This window comes from Pomacea canaliculata, linkage group LG3 (genome assembly GCF_003073045.1).
Source record: "Pomacea canaliculata isolate SZHN2017 linkage group LG3, ASM307304v1, whole genome shotgun sequence".
Taxonomy (NCBI): Eukaryota; Metazoa; Mollusca; class Gastropoda; order Architaenioglossa; family Ampullariidae; genus Pomacea; species Pomacea canaliculata.
The window spans coordinates 16,397,101-16,416,031 of record NC_037592.1 but is presented as its reverse complement, the minus strand read 5'-3'; the positions used below and the strand labels follow the sequence as shown (position 1 = coordinate 16,416,031).

General features: G+C 40.9%; 4 protein-coding genes across 4 annotated transcripts in view; all 4 read right to left on the bottom strand.

Annotated features, from left to right (window-relative positions):
* Positions 1-18: 18 nt before the first annotated feature.
* LOC112558975 (MAM and LDL-receptor class A domain-containing protein 1-like) lies at positions 19-1,536 on the bottom strand. Its single transcript, XM_025229755.1, has one exon. The coding sequence runs from the start codon at positions 1,534-1,536 to the stop codon at positions 19-21; it is 1,518 nt and encodes a 505-aa protein (XP_025085540.1).
* LOC112558974 (MAM and LDL-receptor class A domain-containing protein 1-like) lies at positions 1,508-3,189 on the bottom strand. The gene is made up of 2 exons (XM_025229754.1): positions 3,186-3,189; positions 1,508-3,139 (listed from the first exon to the last, which is right to left on the bottom strand). Exons 1-2 carry the CDS (start codon positions 3,187-3,189, stop codon positions 1,536-1,538), a joined length of 1,608 nt encoding a protein of 535 aa, XP_025085539.1. The 3' UTR covers positions 1,508-1,535.
* On the bottom strand, positions 3,090-8,038 carry LOC112558581 (MAM and LDL-receptor class A domain-containing protein 1-like). Its single transcript, XM_025229121.1, has 3 exons — positions 6,952-8,038; positions 3,555-4,554; positions 3,090-3,282 (listed from the first exon to the last, which is right to left on the bottom strand). Exons 1-3 carry the CDS (start codon positions 7,987-7,989, stop codon positions 3,272-3,274), a joined length of 2,049 nt encoding a protein of 682 aa, XP_025084906.1. The 5' UTR covers positions 7,990-8,038; the 3' UTR covers positions 3,090-3,271.
* Positions 8,003-18,931, bottom strand: part of LOC112558576 (MAM and LDL-receptor class A domain-containing protein 2-like) — a 15,781-nt gene continuing 4,852 nt past the window's right edge. Inside the window, exons 7-17 of the mRNA XM_025229115.1 lie at positions 18,413-18,535; positions 17,851-17,978; positions 17,167-17,299; positions 16,643-16,795; positions 16,227-16,385; positions 15,663-15,787; positions 14,608-14,698; positions 13,785-13,925; positions 12,939-13,189; positions 11,210-11,441; positions 8,003-11,038 (exon numbers count right to left, since the gene is read on the bottom strand). Coding sequence (XP_025084900.1) covers positions 8,040-11,038; positions 11,210-11,441; positions 12,939-13,189; positions 13,785-13,925; positions 14,608-14,698; positions 15,663-15,787; positions 16,227-16,385; positions 16,643-16,795; positions 17,167-17,299; positions 17,851-17,978; positions 18,413-18,535 — 4,535 coding nt within the window. The 3' untranslated portion in view covers positions 8,003-8,039. The remainder of the gene's footprint in view (positions 11,039-11,209; positions 11,442-12,938; positions 13,190-13,784; positions 13,926-14,607; positions 14,699-15,662; positions 15,788-16,226; positions 16,386-16,642; positions 16,796-17,166; positions 17,300-17,850; positions 17,979-18,412; positions 18,536-18,931) is intronic.

The following is an 18,931-nucleotide window of genomic DNA, read 5'->3' as shown; positions in this document are numbered from 1 at the left end:
GAGCAGCATAACCATTGCTCAGTCCTGCAGCTCAAACACAAGCTGAAATTCTGATACACAAGAGGGTATCAAGGCAGTAGCATTGTGCCAAACATGTGGTGTAGGCCTAGTGGCAGGCAGTGCCCAGATTTGCTGGTCTGCACCACCAGACCTGACAAAAAGATAAAGATTAAGGATGGTACTGCCACTGTGCATGTACCAGAAATTAAACCTGCAGGAAGGACCTGAATTTCTATAAATCTGAGACACCAGCCATGAATTAGCATGCACAGACTGGGTGACAGGGAATATAACTCCAACAAAATGTCCAGAAGATGTCCCTGGATTGTGATCCACTGCAGGATAACCTGAGGAAATAGGAGTCCTTAAAATCCAGTCTGCTGCATTGCCTTCTGCTTGATTGGTCCACCCACACATAGGGACAAATTGATAATCACCATTTTCAAAATCACAAACTGATGGACACTGAGCTTCGTCTCGTCCTTCTACACAGTCAGAGTAAAAGTTACACAGGTAAACATCCAAGCGACATGGTGGGTTTAGTCCACAAAAAAATGTTCCTGTAGGACACTGATTGATGCTTGTTGGGAGCACCGGTGGTAGACTTGCCCCTACTGCCAGACGACAGCCTGGTGTGAAAGAGATATCATCCAAGCCTATGTCACCAAGGTCACTGGCCCCTGTTGTCCCTTCAATCACAATCCTAAAGTTATATGCACTAACAATGCTGAGGATGGTCTTGCGCCACTCATCACCCTGCTGACCATGAATAGACAGCAGCAGTGCTCTCGAGCCTTGTTCTGCTCCTTCTATGTAGATGTTAAGAGCATTAATGTCCTTTCCAAGCATGTGATGAAAAAATCGCATGTAGCACTGACCTTCTGATGCTGGCTGGAAAATCAGGCTTTTTAACCTGGCAGTGTCATTAAGTTTTCTGTTAGAACTCTCTAAGTACAAGTATGTTCCAGTCTCAGTACCTAATGTGTGATCTCTGTCAGGGCCAGTGCCTGCTGTGGTGGTAGACCCTGATTTTCTGGTCCAGTCAAATACATCTGTCTGATCCTGAATCCAATTGCACAAATCCACCTCAAAGTTGCAACGCTCAACATAGCTGGAGCAATTCTTTTCATCTGAATTGTCTCCACAGTCATTAGTGAAATCACAAACTTTTGTCTTATCTACACAGATGTGGTTATCACACTGGAACTGATTTGATGCACAAAAAAGCATATTTGAGCCAAGAGCACAGCTGGGACTGAACGAAATGTCATCAAGAGCAATGTCACCATCAACTGAACGTAAAATACCTTCAAAAACAAGCCTGTAACCAGGGGGATGTGCCCCTAAACCAGCTGTAGCACTGGTCCAGTTACTGCCCAGAGATGCTGAAACTTGCCACACTTGAATACGCTCACCATTATATGGATTTTGTCCTGGAGGAACTAGGTAAAGACTCAGGTATGCAAATGTTTTCTTGTGCACCCAGAAACTGATTTCACAGCCAGCACCAATGGCACCGTACACAGGTGATATCATCACTGCTTCCCATAGTCATCTGTTGCAGTTGAGTCTACATAAATATAGTTTCCAGTGGTCTTCCCTGTGGTGTGGTCTGCGTTTGGGCCTGAAATGGCAGAAGCTGTGGAGCCATTGTGTCGTTCCCACACATACTTATCAACACTGATGTCCTGCCAACCACACATACCTTGCTGAAAATCACATGTCCCACAGTTGGCTTCATCTGAACCATCAGTACATTGGGTAACAAAATCACACACCAGAGATCTGGATATACATCTTGAACCATCTGAACATTGATAGTAAACACTGGGGTCACCACAAGGTGAAGGCGTTGTGACTGAAGAACCTGGTGTGCCTATGGGGAAGTCTGTTGTCAGAAGTTTGCATGCTGAAGTGAAGATGGTGTCATCTATTCCTATGTCTCCCAAAGAAGCATTGTGCAAGGTTGCTTCTATTATGATTTGGAAAGGCTTTGTGTCATAGATAGGTACCACAGAGCTCACCCAATAATTGCCTATCTCACCAGATCTGCTGAACCTTTTAACAAGTGGACCATAGAAAGAATTTCGAGTGTAAACTGACAAACTGCCTATGGTTTGGCCATACATGTAGTAGAAAAACTTCAATTGACAGTATGGAGCTGACGCAGAAGCTTGAAAGGCACGACTAATAATCCTGGCTGTGGCTCCTTCTTTGTGAGGGTCAGAGCTTTTTACATAGATGTAATGTCCTGAACTGGTACCCAGGGTGTGGTCATGCAAAGGGCCAGTTTCTGATGTAGGGGTGGGTCCTGCAAGTCGAATCCAGTCCAGATTGTCTGTAACATCTTGATTCCATCCACACATGCTTGACTCAAAGTCACAGCGAATATAATCATCACAGGTGTAGTCAAGTTCATCAGTGCCATCTCCACAGTCATCAACAAAGTCACATACATTCTGTGTTGGAACACAAGCCTGGCTCCTGCACGTAAAGGTGTTGTATGCTGTGCAGCTGGTAGCTGGGTCTGGGAAGGAACAGTGCTGGAAAAAAATGTCATCAATGGCAATGTCACCAAGAACATTAAAGGATCTTGTAGATCCAATTGTCAGAGTGAAAGGTGAGGCCATCCGCTCAATAGGAATAACTGCTTGATTCCATCGATTACCATGGTCACCGCTAGTTTTCCACAGGTATGTTCTGGTGACACCTTCCTCCTTCAAGACAAAAAGATCTCCAACCCCACTGCCAAACATGTGGTACCAGAGGCTTAGCTGGCATGTGGCTGAAGAGCTCTGGAACAGTGGGCTCTGAAGGAGAGCCTGGTCATAACGAGTTCCATTAGAGGCATCTGTGTACAAGTAGTAGCCAACGCCAGAGTTAGTGGTGTGATCTCTGTCTGGTCCTGTGTTGGAATCAGGAGTAGCACCACGATATTTTGTCCAGACATAGGTTCCTTCACTGTTGCTGACCCAGTGGCAAGTCTGATTGTCAAAGTTGCAGTTGTAGCCACAAGCTGTTTCCTCCTCTCCATGGGGACAGTCAGAAACAAAATCACAGACTTTGTTGCGAGCAATGCATGTGGTTGATCCAGGACACGGTGAAGGCACACTGCTGTGGAGACATTGTGGGCAATACACTGCAGTTTCCTATCTGTACTGAGATGTCATCAATAGCAACATCACTCATACCAGGAGTCTGAATAATGTGCTCTATTACAATGCGGTAAGAGAAATTTATGTTAGCTATGGTCACTCTTGACAACTGCCAGTCAGTTCCCTCCTGAAACACCACAATACAGGAAAGTAAAGAACCGTTAATGACTGAACAATACATGCCTATATACACACACACAGTAAGCAGAAACCAAAAAGTGAAAAAAGCATAAAAATAAAGCTAAAAACGTTTTTTGAATAGGTAAATGCAGCTCTCAGCTTCTGAATAACACCATTGCACTCCTATATATGACAGTCCCATAAGTGTAGCTGAAGAAAGTTTCCCCTTCACCCAAAAACATCAAATCACATAAATCTTGATTTAAGAAGTTCACTAACCTGATTTATGCTTGCAACATTTATGAGAGAACCATTGGTCAAAGCGAATGACTTTGATGTTGATAGCGCCTCTTGTAGCCATCATGTACCACAGTGACAGACAGCGAGCTGTAGAGTTATCAAATGATGGTGAAACAAGCCAGGCTTTGTCACCAGTCTGACGAGGTGGAGATGAGTCAGTGTACATATAAACACCATAGACTGTGTTCAGCGTGTGGTCAACAACAGTGCCTGAAAAACCTGCCAGTGGTTGGTTCTGTCCTTGCAGCCAATCGAAGTTATCTCCCACAGCAGTGTTCTTCCATGTACAAAGGTTCTCCTCAAAGTCACAGTTACCTTCACCAGGACAAGCACCAGGCTGAACAGTGATGTCATCTATACAGATAGCATTGAAGAATCCATTTCCAACTACACCTTCAAATGTCACCTTGAATGGGACAGTACTGCGGAGAGTGGCTTGGGCAATTTCCCACTCAGCACCCTGCTCTCCTGTCCGCGTGAATATGGCGTTACTAAGAGCACCATCACTACGAGTGTACACATTAAGTGTGCCCACTGTTGCTCCCTGAAGATTGTACCCATGCATGTTATACCAAAACTGCAAACAGGAGCCTGAAGTTGCCTCCAGAAAGGGACTGTCCAGCCGTGCAAAACTGCCAGGTGGCAGTCTAGATATGGTGTACATGTAATGTCCTAGAGATGTACCAAAAGTGTGGTCTGTAGAGGGGGCAGAAACTATGACACTGGCTGTAGCAGTCTTCATGACCCAGTCAAAGTTGTCATCATATGCCTGGGTGTATCCACATTCATCGTTCTCAAAGTCACAGATTACTTCAGCAGGGCAGTGGTCAACATTCACTGAAATGTCATCAAGTGCAATATCCCCATGTGCACCAACTCCTGGTAGACCTTCTAGGATAAAGACTGTAGATCCATTAGTGCGTATATGTACCTGACTATATCTCCACTGAGGTCCTCGAGTTCCTGACCGTGTCCATAACTGAAACAATGATCAGAAAGAAGGAATGCTATAAATCATATTTTATTTGCTGGTGCAATTTCATGTGTGATTGGCTTGTGCACATTTCTCTGCAGGTGTAAGGATATCACTGTATAAACAGAAATAAAAAAGTACAGTTGCCACAAGGCGACAGGGCTTTCCCTCTCCTCCCTTCTTTGCCCCTCACCCCAGAGTTTAACATAATCTAAGGTGACAGGTCCTACTTGTCAGAGCAGAATCCCTCCCAAAGACCTGGTTACTGTGAGGCGGCTAGCTCCAAGTACAGGAGAAACGCCATTTTGATTTGGTTCCACAGGATGGTGGTTCATGTAACTCAAACCTCCCTACTCTCCACATGGTATAGCTGCTTGTAATTAGACAACTTATTAACGATTAAATTAATTAGACAACTACAGGTTGTCTGGGTGTTGCAAAGTGCTGGACACTGAAACCTCAGTCATCTTGTACACATCAAGATCTAGAATTAAAAGGGGCATCACATACAAAGTACTCATAATGAGATTAGAAGAACCATCCGATCCAGAGCTGAATAACACACGGTAGAGAACACACTTTTTCGGAAAAAGCATGGTCTTTTATCGATTTCAAGGTCAGCTTAGTGCCAGCACAGACCTATATAGGTGGGCTGATGTCTGTCTGCTGAGATTAAGACACCCTCTAGCAAAGTTCTCTGCTGTTAGTCTTGGTGAGCAACTGACCACCAGACTTCTGGAAGGCAAGGACCAGAAGAGCAACGCAAAGATGGAATTTAGCGAGACTTTTTATGTGAACACTAAAATTACCGTGTGTATTGCTTTTTTGCACTATTAAGCAAACCCTTGCCTATTTAGAACACAAAGTTATTTGCAACATTAGTCGGAAATCTTTCTTATGGAATGATAATGACCATTAATGACCATTTGACGGAGATCCAACTACCATGATAATGTATCTTTACTCCTAACTGTGTGTTAAATGTCTGTTTGAGTATGTATGCCTGCCCTTGTGAGCAAAAGAAAAATTTCTGTCTTGGGTATCCTAGACAGACAATAAAGTCTGATTTGATCTGATTTGATAAATAGAGTGAAACATACATAAACACGGACATCTAAAATCACTGAAGTCTTTGCATTCTGAATTGGATCATGAACTTGATTGGACTGAATCTTTTGTCTGAACGGCCTATAGCATGAATCACAGCTGCTCACCACTTGTCTGGCTCTTTCTTGATATACCTGCCTGGGAAGGCAAAAAAGAAACTTACACCAAAACATTTGATACTTGCACAGTGGCATCCTACCATGCAGCAGTATGAACCACCTCTTGACTGTTTATATATTGTTGTTACTCTCACAGACTGCTGACATAGCCATTGTCATCATTCGATAAATTGGAAGCTGTTTGCTGCAAAGCCTTGTTCTAGTAGTTAATTGAATAAATCCTCTGTAAGCAGTCCAGTAATACAAGCTCATGGTGCCAGTGGGCAGTACATAAAAAAACAAAACTGTCCACAACAATATAAGACTGACAAGTAAGAGCTAGAATTTAGTGGAAAATTCTCCTATGGAACTTTTGTCTTCTTCCTGGAACAACAAAGGATTCACTGATTGGTGGCAGGTTTAAGGAGCTATGATCACTGATGGACTGGTTGCAGTGTTTAGTCAGCCAGGTAAAAAGTGAATCAGTCTGATTATACTATCTCCATTGTGATAAATACAGCACATTACTCTTAAGCAAAGACTTTCAACCTCCATGAAGTAACCATGTGGTAAAACTGCCACCTGGTCCCTACCCATGTTTGTTTTATTTCTTCTTTTATTAAATCTGCCTGTATAAATAATTAAATACAAACTAGTTACTTTGCTGTTGGTCTTCATACTTCTTAAAAGCTTCTTTTTCTAAAATTCGGGATTTTTTATATTATGTCTGTAAGGAGTGGGTGGTTGTTGAAAACAGAATGTGTCTTTAGCGGGATTCCTATGAGTTTTAGTTTTTAAGTATCTATATATTAAGTAATTTTGCTACCACCTCTGTAATAAAAAAGTAATAATGGCTGAATTTTTAAAGCACATTTCCCTTGTGGATGAAAGCTCAATGGTTTAATGTTCTGCGGCCAGATTTAAAGGCTTTGATTGTGGATACAGTTTAAAAACAAAGGAGAAAAGAATTAAAAACGGTGGGGATGAAAAGGCAAAGAACCATCTGCTGAATTTCTCCTGTCTGATATTCTAATGCTACTGTGTTACTGATCCAAAAATACAGATATAATTAAAAAACTTCCCTTGATAACTAAAACATAAAGCTGAAATGTAATAATGACAAAAACTTACCAAAAGATTTTAGAAATAAAACTTTCATCAATAGAATAAAGATAAATTAACAATAAGTAATGCTTACTGCTTGACTTTTTCCATTGCTCTGAGCCAGAAGAGTTAATCGGTTAATAGAGCTTCCATACATGTAGTACCAGAACTTGAAGCAGACACCTTGGGGTCCAATGGTCAGTGCTGGACTGATCAGACGAGCAGAGCTGTTTGCTGAGTCATGTGATGAGTTGATGTAGGCAAAGTGCCCTCGAAGAGTACTGTAAGTGTGGTCAGCAGTGGGACCTGTCCCAGTCAGTGTTCTGCCAGCTTGGACCTCCCAGTTGAACTGGTCACTAGTATCTTGCTGCCAGTTACAGATGTCTGACTCAAAGTCACAGTCTATGGAGGTAGGAGGGTATGTCAGTGTCGATGTTAAAACCCTGGGAGTAGTAGTAGGTTGGATAATGCTAAAACAACGATAAGATGATAGAGAGATGTCATCAATGGCAATATCTCCTGTAGTGTTGCCTCCATAAACACCTTCAATGATGATCTCATATGAGTTTTTAGTCAGTATAGGAGCTCTGCCATAGTTCCACACATTGCCCTGGTTGCCGCTTAGAGACCAGATGAGAGTCAAGTTATGAGTGGATGCAGATCGTGTATAGACATTCAGAGTGCCTATTCCCACCCCATACAAGTGATAATAGAAGGTAAGACATCCCCCTGTTGGATTGATAGGAGATGGCAGAGTCTCACTCACTAGCCACGCCTTCTGCCCTGCTGTGAGGTTGGCACCAGAAGTTTCCAGGTACATGTAGTGCCCAGCTGATGTGTGGCGTGTGTGGTCAGTAGATGGACCCAATGTGCGACTTGATGATCCCCCACTGCCTCTCTGCCAGTCAAAGTCATCACCAGTAAATACATTAGAGTAAGAACACATATCAGCTTCAAAACTGCAGCTACCTAATGGACAAACTCCAGTGTTGAAGCTGATGTCATCAACAGCAATGTTTTCTTGCTGACCACCAGTGCTGATGCCTTGCATTAGGATCCTGAACTGTTGATTTCTCAGATAGGGGAGACTGACTGACGCATGCTTCCATTGGTTTTCTTGGTCTCCCTGCATGCTCCACAAATACTGAGGTGGGGAAGTTCCATTTACAGTGACAGATATATTCAGTGACCCTGTATGTTGTCCATGCATGTAATACCAGAACTGTAAGCAAAATAATGAAACACCGTTAAGTAATGTGCTGGTAAGAACTGCCTTATCTCCAGATCTGCTCCACGTAGAAACAAAAAGTGGCCTGAGTCTGAACCAAATGTGTGATCTAGTCTTGGTCCTGTTCCCATGGCTGTGGAACCATTGGTGCCCATGGTCCAGTTGATATTACCCATGCTGCTCTGTGTCCACGAACATGTGTCCTCTTCAAAGTCACAAGATGGTGTAGGAGGACAAGGTCCCCTTGATGCTGAGATGTCATCTATTGCAATGTCTCCAAGGTAACCACCTGAAGAAGCCTGGAAGAAGAGGGAGTACTCTGTTGTGGAAATAATGGTGCGCTTGGCTTGTCTCCACTGATCACCCTGAGGTCCATGTTTAGACCAGAATGTCTGAACGCCCTGTGATGTCATTAAGTTAAGTGTGAGATTACCCATGGTCGATCCAAACATGTAATACCAGAAAGTCAAACAGTAACCTGTAGAATCTGTAGGCAGCAGCCATGGAGTCTGCAGGACTGCTGAATCACCTGGTCTTGTTGGTGGTGATGTTTCAATGTAGGCGTAGTAACCTGCACCTGTTAAATGGTCACCAGATGGGCCAGTGTGTGCAGTTGGTGCTGAGCCCTGGTGCCTTAACCAGTCCATCTGGTCACTGGTGCTCTGGTTCCAGATGCAGAAGCCAGTCTCAAAAGTGCAGCTGACAGTGGGGGGTAGCTGTCTTGGATTGCAGTAAGTAAAGGTAATATCATCTATTGCCACATCAGCAGAGTTGTTGACAAGAGCTCCTTGGCCAGGCATCACACGGAACTCAAGATGAGAGCCTGCTGGTAGACCACCTAATCTGCCTATGTACACATTTAGGGACCGCCATTCTAACCAAAGATTGTAAGACAAGGTATATATGGGTCTAAAGGAATCATTAACAGTCATCCCCACTTGAAGGGAACCAAACTGGTGACTTGAAATATAGTAAAAAACATTTATAATGCAGTTAGTAGAAAGTGCTGGCAATGGAGGGCTTTGCAGTCTGGCCACTTGTTGAAACACTCCTCTGTCACCCTCCACGTAAGCATAGTGACCCTGTCTATTTCCCAGAGTGTGATCTGAAGCTGGGCCCACCACCCCCATCAAAGCTGGGTAGCTCAGTGTCCAGTTGTAGCGTCCAACACTTAAATCTTTGTAGCCACACAGTCCTGCCTCAAAATTGCAGACGCCACATGTCAACTCATCAGAGCCATCTGAACAATCCTTGGAGAAGTCACAGTAACGAGACTGGTCTATGCAGTCGCCATTTGCACACTGGTACTGGCTCGTTGCACAAACTCTGGGGGTTGTGTCAGTTACCGTGTAACCAGCTGTAGGAAGAGTATTTTGTGAAAATCTACAGCCTGCTGACAATACAATGTCATCCACAGCTAAGTCACTATAATAGCTAGAGCCAATAACACCTTCAACTATAAGAGAAAATGGTTGAGCAGAAACAAGAAGTCGTGAATCTCGCACCCACACAGGACCAAGGTCACCTGAGCGATGAATCAAAGTGCTAGGGTAACCATTGGATGATGTTTGCATGTAGACATTAAAGTCACCCATAGTTCTACCATTCATGTTGTAGTAGACAACAAGATAGCAGTTGTCACTGGCTGTAGTAGGCTGGATTACTGGACTAAGTAGTCTTGCCTTTTGACCAGAGCGACGTGGTGCAGAAGACTCTGTGTAAACATAATGTCCTGTCACAAGACCTGTAGTGTGGTCACGAAAGGGACCTGTGTCTGGAGTTGGGGTCTGACCACTCATGATTACCCAGTCAAAATCATCTGTGACATCCTGAGCCCAGTCACAGAGTGAGTGCTCAAAGTCACACATGTGGGCAGCCGTACAGGTGGCTTCATCACTATTATCCTGCTGACCACAGTCCTTCTCCCCATCACACACTTGATCCTCGTTAATACACGATCCCATCTGGCACTGAAAGGAACCAGGAGGGCAATATGTTTGTGGTGATGGGTATCCACAGTTAAGGAGCTGAACATCATCTATGACAAGGCTGCCATATGACAAAAATCTCTTGGCTTCTATGTAAATCTGGAAGTCTCCATTAAAAGCACCTATGTCTGCCACAGCAAGTAGCCACTGGTTAGTAACAGAGCTGGTACGGAGCTGCCAGACAATGGTTTTGGTGTCTCCAGTCATGACAGAGACCTGAAGCTGACCAGCACCAGCACTACCAATGATGAAGTAGTAGAAATACAGCTGGCAGGCTGGAGAAGACTGATGAAGTACAGGACTTGCTAATGTGGCCAAAGAGTTGAAAGTTCCTTGGCTTGTGTCCACATATAGCAGGTATCCATTGTTTTTGTTGTAAGAATGGTCAAATGGAATTGGAAGACTCTTTGTTGATGTAGCATTACTGGTACGCAGGTACCTAAAAGAACCCTTGCTAATGTCATTATACCCACACAAATCTACCTCAAAGGTACAGTTTCCACACTGAACCTCATCGCTGCCATCAGAACAGTCCTTCACAAAGTTGCACACTTTATCACTAGTCACAGTCTGCTTATTTCTGCAGGTAAATGGTGATGGCTGACTACTAGAAGAGCAGTCTCCATCTGTCAGACTGACATCATCAATGGCCATATCACTGAGGTAGGAACTGCCAACCACTCCTTCAAACACCAGCATAAACTCTTCCTTGTTTTCTCTAACAGGGACTGAGGCTTTCTGCCACTGAGCTCCATGGTCTCCACTCAGGGTCCAGAGCTGAATAAGTTTTGAAGTGTTAGTGACCAAGTCCTTATATACAGAGAGGGTACCCATGCCAACACCATTCATGCTGTACCAGAAGGTGAGGCACTGGGGATGTGAACTGTTTTTCAGAATTTCTGAATGCAGTCGAGCTCTGTCTCCAGTTTTTCTAGGTTGAGATGCCTCTATGTACATGTAGTGCCCTACAAATAAAATTTCAAGTATAATTACACATGCTTCAAAAACACGTTAAAAAGTGCTCTCTTTACCTCTCTCTTGCTTACATAAATGCAAAAACGAGCATCTCTGAACATATTCAACACATATCACATCTCAACACCTTGCTCTATGCTCATTACATCCCATAAACTAACCTTTAATATTCTGCAGAGTGTGGTCACTTGTAGGGCCAGTATTTGCAGTGATGGTGGAACCTTGAGAGCGAATCCAGTCAAATTCATCACCAGTGTTGTCATTGCTCCAGGCACATTGTCCTTGTTCAAAGTCACATGAGGCTGGTGGGGGACAGAGACCATCTTGTAGCTCAATATCATCTATAGCTATGTCACTTTGATAAGTACTGCCCCGTGTAGCTTGAAACTCCACCTGCAAGAAAAAAATGTTGGATTATGATAGTGCAAACCTCCAGGTCTAAATCTGTTACTGCTAAGATGAACCAGTATCAGTAAATCTGTTAGACAGTTACAGTCCTACAAGCAACAGTCACCTGTTTCTGACATTTTTCATACAAAGTTCTGCAGTGAAGCTCTTGCATATGACAACAGTCTTAAGTGATTATCTTGAACGAACCTTTATCCCTTACTAAAAGTTTATTACAATGCACTCTGCTTAAATGCATAATCCACGTAGACTTAACAGTCTGCTTGACCATCTGAAAGCATTTTTCAAAAATCGATAAATTTCATGTCATCAAGCTTTAGAAAACAGACTGGCAGCCAGACTTTCATTTCCTCTTGGGTTTTTTCATGATTGACTATCAAACTAGTAATACCACTATAACAGTCATCTTGCCCCATGCACTTAAGTGTAGTTTATTGGGAAAATAATGTTTTCGTGATCGACAAACAAACTAGTACTACCACTAACAGTCATCTTGCCAGGTGCCCTTAAATGTAGTTCATAACAGATTTTGGAGTATGGGGGTTTAAAAATGCTTAACACCAAAGAAAAGGTATTTTTTGTATCATAAAAATACATTGGAAAAATATTACTTATGCTTGATAAAATGAATTTTAAGTTGCAAAGAATTCTCCACTGCCTGATAATGTGGTTATTATGAGATGAGAGAGCACACATGATAGACTAGTATGATAACACTTTATACATCCCAAAGAGCAATCAGAGAAGCTTGATATAAAAGCACAAAACAATACCTTAACCTATTCATATCCTCCCAACAGACTCATGCATTCATGTTTCAGACAGCTACATTCATTTGCACACAGTAATATTTAGAAGCCACACAGCCAAAACAAAGGACAGCCTCAGTATGTTGGTCCAGGTAAACAAATTGGTGGCTCAATGGAAGTTGGACATGCCTGTCATCACAGGAGTGTCTACCTCTAATGCAGAGTCTAAAGAGCACTCCAGGCTGTTCCAGTGACTTTGGAGCAGGTGAATATAATACACATTTAAGCTGCTCTTGCTATGTGCTTTTAAAAAGATCCACTTTATACTTACACAATTTTTAATTCTGGGAAGTAAGTAAGAAATTATTTCTTCTGTAGGACTGGTAACATGAGTAAGATTGTTGTCATTTGTACTACCAGCTAATGTCATTAATGTTACCATGCTAGTACATTACTTAATTATTTATTATCATTTCTACACCAACTCAAGCAGCTAGCTTTTGTTTTTCTTTAGTCTGATGGTCTACTTTTGAATCCTGTGTTGCAGTTCACAAACTATTATTTCTGTCTGTAAGTATACATGATTGCACTGCTAAAAAAATCTGTTTCCTATGAAAAAAAAACCCAAAAGTGTAATACCGGTGATTCTCAAGAGTTGTTGCTTTACACCATGATCATTTTCTCCACTCTATGTTTGTAATTAAAGTTTAATATTCACACTTGGCGATTTTACCTGGTACTGGAAGTTGGAATCGATGGAGACCTGTGCTGTATGCCACACATCACCCTGGTCAGAAAAGCGGCGCCACAATATGTAAATTATACCCCTGGCCCTGAAGGACACCCTCAGTGTTCCCATGCCTGTGCCACTCATGTGGTAGTAAAAGTGCAGGCACTTGCCTGTTGTGGCAGGCTGCATAGGACTTAACAGTGTTGTAGTGTCACCAGGATTTGCATCAGAAGCTTCAGCATACATATAATATCCTTGACAGATGGAAGAGATAAGGGTATATAGTGTAATGTGAAGAGAAAATACACAGTGAAAAAAAATCAGATTGGCCTGGGCCAGCAAAGATTTACAATTTCGAATGTTCTCAAGATTAGAGCATATCAAAAGGGAAGCAAACTTCAGCTTGTAGAAGTTCACCAAGTCTAAAATTTTGTTTTTTTAAGCAAAAATGAGCAGAAATGAGAGTTGATAAAATAAAACTTTGAAAGATTATTCAGTTTTAATAGTGTAAAAATCACAATGTCTATCACTACTAGACAACATAAAACAATCACTGGGAAAACCAAATTTTATTTTCTCTCATGCTTAAGGAAATATGAAGTCTCCACTTCAAATTACAAAGAAAATTTTTTAAGGAGAACAAGGAGCCAAACATCTTTTACTCACATGCGCAAACATACAATTACTGTATTTATAAGTGGTGGCAGAGATTAAAACCAAACCAGTAGGAAACACTGAACATGCCAAAGTTTATGCTTTATTTTGGCTCATATCAGAATAGCCCAATGATAATGTGCATATCAAGACACTGATCAGACATTGCACATCCTACTCTATTGCTAAACTTACCACTCATTGTGCCATAGGTATGGTCTGTGGCAGGCCCTGTTCCTGTGCTTGGTGTGTGACCCCTTTGCCTAGTCCAGTCATAATTGCCATTTGTCTCTTGAGTATACCCACAAATGTCTTCTGATTCAAAATCACAATTCACTGGGGAAAAAAAAACAAGAGTGATCTACCCTATAAATGTAACATTAACAATTTACATGCATCAGCCTTTAAATATAATAGATAAACTTATACATAGCAATCTTACACTCACTTTCTCAGGTCTACAAAAGTGCAATCAATGCTGTATAGAGAAAGGAACATTACATTACTGCATGGTGTGTTGTGTGGGATATATCCACCACTTCTACAGAAAATGCTATCGTTGCTATAGCCTCTGGTATTGCAGAACTATAGCTTAAAGTTATAAGGGAAAAGTTAACATGGTCACAATGTTCAGATGTGCTTATGTCAGATGAATTAGGGTTTGTTTGGTAGAACCAGGGTGTGGGAAGATTGAAAGAATTTTTGTAGATGGAAAAACTGAAACGAGTACATGAGCAAATTCAATATGTTCTAGTCTGCCCATCCCTAGGTCAATGAAGCCTGAGAATGAATTTATTGATTGTAAATATTGTAGCACAAACCAGCTGACACCATTATCAAGCAGGCACTTGACTGGAATCCTCAGGGGAAGAGGAGAGCTGGGAGACCAAAGCAGACTTAGAAAAGAACAGTAGAAAGCAAGGCAAAGGATGTTGGAACCGCATGGGCCCAACTGAAAGGGGCTGCCAATGTCTTAGTAAAAAAGACTATACATCTGAGTATCAAAATGAATTGTCACCTGATTTAGGACAGTTGCCATCATTAAAATAGATGTCATCCAATGCTATGTCACCGGAGTAGCCCCCAGTAACCACACCTTCAAAGATAATCTAAATAACAAAGACACATATTATTAAACATGCATGTACATGCAAACCAGAAAAATCTAGCCTCGCATTCTGAGAAATAATATCTGTGGAGGGCTTCTAATTTGTGGAATCTCCGTGTAGGTTCAGACTTTTAAATAATTTGTGAGAAAAAACAAATAACGTTCATGTGAAATAAAGAAACGGAATTCAAAACAGCAGAAATAAGGCCATTTTATTTGTTAGTGGAGAGCCAGACTTAAAATAATGCTTTAGATCTGCAACTGAAAAGTTAAAGAAAATAGTTTATGAAAATTGCCAGTAGATCTAAAAACTGAAAAGCAAGGAGTTAGTATTATAAGTAGCAAAGATCACAACAAAGCAGAGATTAATGTTGATGATATAAATAATAGCACACAGAAAATATCATAGGTCAATTATAGGAAAGGTCATCATTCTATTTTTAAAATTAAAAATAAAGTATCGAAGATTCATTTTTTTTCACTCTGTTCAATGAGGTGCAAAGAGACCAAACTAGTGAATGCTCTTGAATAATTGCTGTTTTGTGGTCCATCTAACACCATGCAGAGCTGTTAGTGAGTGGTGAAATTCTGTGATGAGACTAGAGACCATTTGTTCAAGAGGAAATTGAACAGGTCTGTACATCAAATCAAACTAGCCATGAGTCATAGAAACAATCCAGCACAGATATCAGCATACAGATGCTAAATGTTCTTCAACAGAACAAATATGAGTGTGCCCTTTGTGGAGACATGCAAAACAAATGTTATTGGTCACAACCATAGAGTAATATTACAGAAGCCAGAGCTTTCTTATTGGTTTTAACCATGTAAAATATAATTGAAGTTTTTTTTCTAAAAACAAAATGACATTTTTTGGCTATTTTAATTACCCTTGAACAGAAAGTAATTTTATTCTTTATGTTGGCAATGTAAATACAGAATAATATTGTCAACAAATTACATACCTGCACAAGAGTTGGCTGACTCTGAGGAGGGGAGAGAGCTTGAGGTGTGAGGTACAGAGCTGCACTGATCCACTTGTCTCCTTGTTCACCTGATCTTGTCCACAGGGGGCTTCCCAGGTTCTGGCCTGTAGAGGATAAGACCATATGGGGTTAGCCTTGCAAGACTGGCTTGCTACTTAATTGGCTTTACCTTTCTCTCACCTTCCCTGTATATACATTTGCACATATTATTGCCAAGAGGAACATACAAGTGCACAATACAAAGACACACCCAGACTCCTGCACACATAAAATGAAGACAAAACGCCCTGGCACAGAGACAGCTTCCTCTCCACACACATACACAACACAAAGACAAAACACCCAGACATACATACACCCCCATATATATTTATACCTATCCCCTACACTCCACATCAGATTCACAAGAAGATCAAAAATGTTAGTAAATAATAATTTATGAAACTTCTAGAAATGTAAAATCCTAGTCCACCAGACAGAAATCAGTTGAAATTAAAAAGCAGGATATGAAAGGCAAAGAATTAACAATTGAATTGTCTGTACCTTGCTGACCATAGACATTGAGTGTTCCAATACTGCTGCCATACATGTGAAACCAGAAGTGAACACATGTTCCAACATCCCCTATGGTCATATTTTGGCTAACAATGCGGGCAGTGGCATTGGCAGGCTGATTGGATGCTTCAGTATATATATAGTAACCTGTGTAAATAAAGTAAACGATTATATCTGAAAGAAGTATCTGTTCCTTTATCACCAAGCCTACAGTCAGCCTCATCATTGCTTATTCTAATAGACTCAATAACAACTACACATGCACAATATCTCAAGGCCTGAGTATTCTAATGCCTGGAAAAGATATGTATTAAATAAAGATGATGAAATTGTACTTCTTCTATGCTGTACCAGGAAACTCTTTCAGAGTTTTTTTCCAGTAACTGCACAAAATTAGGACTCACCATGGCTGTTCTGCTGTGTGTGGTCATAACTAGGGCCTGTCTGCAGAGAAGAAGTTGTACCATGATGCAGAGTCCAGTCAAACTTGTCTGTGGGGTCCTGAGTCCAAGTACAAATGTTTGCCTGGTCGAAGTTACAGTCATACTGTGTGGGTGCTAAAAACAAGCCCAAGAAAACAACATACTTGTTACTTGTTCAAGTAGACATAAAACAATAAAAAATATATGAGGTAAGACTCTTGTGACTTTTTTAAGTAGACATAAAGTAAAAAAAACTCACACTTATGATTTGTTTAAGTAGAGATTGATTGATGATTGATGATGGATGAATTGCTTGCTGGATGATGGATGGATGATGATTGATGATGGATTGATTGTTGATAGAATGATGGTTATCTATTGAAGCAGAATCTACAGAATAGCAAATACTCTGTTAACAACAATAACAGGCAAATAGATACTAATAACATTATAAGAAAAGAAATGGTTAAGTGCTTTGTCTAAAACACATGATGGAAAATACCTACGATAAGTAACTTGTGAAATTCCTGGTGTGTCAGTAGCAGATGGTGGACCAGTACAGTTTCCTGGTTTCACTGACACATCATCAATGGCAATATCCCCCTGATAGCCTTTCCCCACTGTACCTTCAAATGTCAGCTAGAAAAGTGAACGTACTTTATGCCAGAAAATTAAGGCACAACATGACCTAATCACTGATCACCTAATAAATAATAGCAGCTGCCTATAGGAGTAAATAAACTGCACATTTCATACAAATAGTGCAGCTCATAAGCTCGCAGATACAAATGGAACTTAGCATATAAACCAAAACTAAACAGAGGCAAATGTTGATCTGTCAATGTCTACAGGTCTATAGCCCTCTCTCCGTTAACTTTGCTTTCTTTTGATAAATACACCCATCAAACCAATTAAATATGTTTATTTATTTCAATCTTCTTTCACACAATATCACTATAGGAAACTTTTAGCAAGTCCTCTTCATCTGTACTTCGATTTTCTCACCTAAAGTTTATAAATGTATTACTAATGAACATGTATGTTTTGGTGGTTGAAAGTTTTCTGGTTGTGGATGCAGTTCTGTAGCACTATGACTGTAGATGTGTTCAGGCATAATGTTGCCACCACTTGTTATTGAAGTACAGATACATAGCCCATTCTCAAATCTTATAAGGCTCAGATCAGTTTACCTGAAAGTAGTAGCTACAACTTGTGGTAGTCTCCCAGTAGTGCCAGAAATTGCCCTGGTCTCCTGTGACATTCATTAAACTCACAGTACGTGCAGCTTCAACTTGGTACAGTTGTAAAGTGCCCTCATCTGTTGATAGGCATGATATATAATGTGAGTCAAAAATTCAATACTTAGCAAATTTATTTACTTCACACTAAATGTAATGTGATAATGAAACTAACTTGGAAGGGAAAAAGGATACTTTCAAGTACCATTAATATTAGACTTTTTATTTACATGTACATGTGCAATTCTACAGTCATAAAATAAAATAATTACTATTATACAATGCCTATGGACAAGCAAGTGTTTTAACCACTACATTACTGGGCTCCCCTACCGCTGAACTCTCTTTTACTGAATGCTCTATCATAGTGGTTGTAAAAGCACCTGGTGTTCAGTGGGCTTCTGGTGGCAAGGAACCTATATAATCCCTCTGACCAGGGGCAATAATTTGTTTGGTTAAAGAGCATAGCTCTTAATAGTAGGGTAAAATTAAAGAAGAAAGAAACATCGTTCACCTTGTCCATACATATGGTACCAGAAGCTGATGCATATCTGTGGGCCTGGAGGGATTGCGGAGCTGTACAGCCATGCTCGTTGATACATACTCCTTGAGTTTGCCTCCATGTACATATAAAAACCTGCGGAAGTGTATTTAAAAAAAATTAGAATAAAAGTTAATAGTAAAATCCCGAATCAAAAGAAAAAAGATTTTTCAAACATGTTCTGTAGGTTTATTGATCCTCTGATGGATAAAGGTTCTGTTCACATGAAAAGAATGAAAAGTCTTGTTACTTCACTACCAAAGTACTTCATGTAAGTGCACACATATCTGGTTATCAACTACACAATGGCACAATGCTGACTAACCCTTAAATCCCACTACTCCTCAAAATTTAATAGCCCAAACACAGTTGCAAGACCGATAATCTATTCAACAGATGTTACTTAATTCATATACAGTCAAATCTCCCTACTATGCCACCCCTCTACTATGCCACTCTCGGTATTATGCCACTTTTGCTCGGTCCCGACTA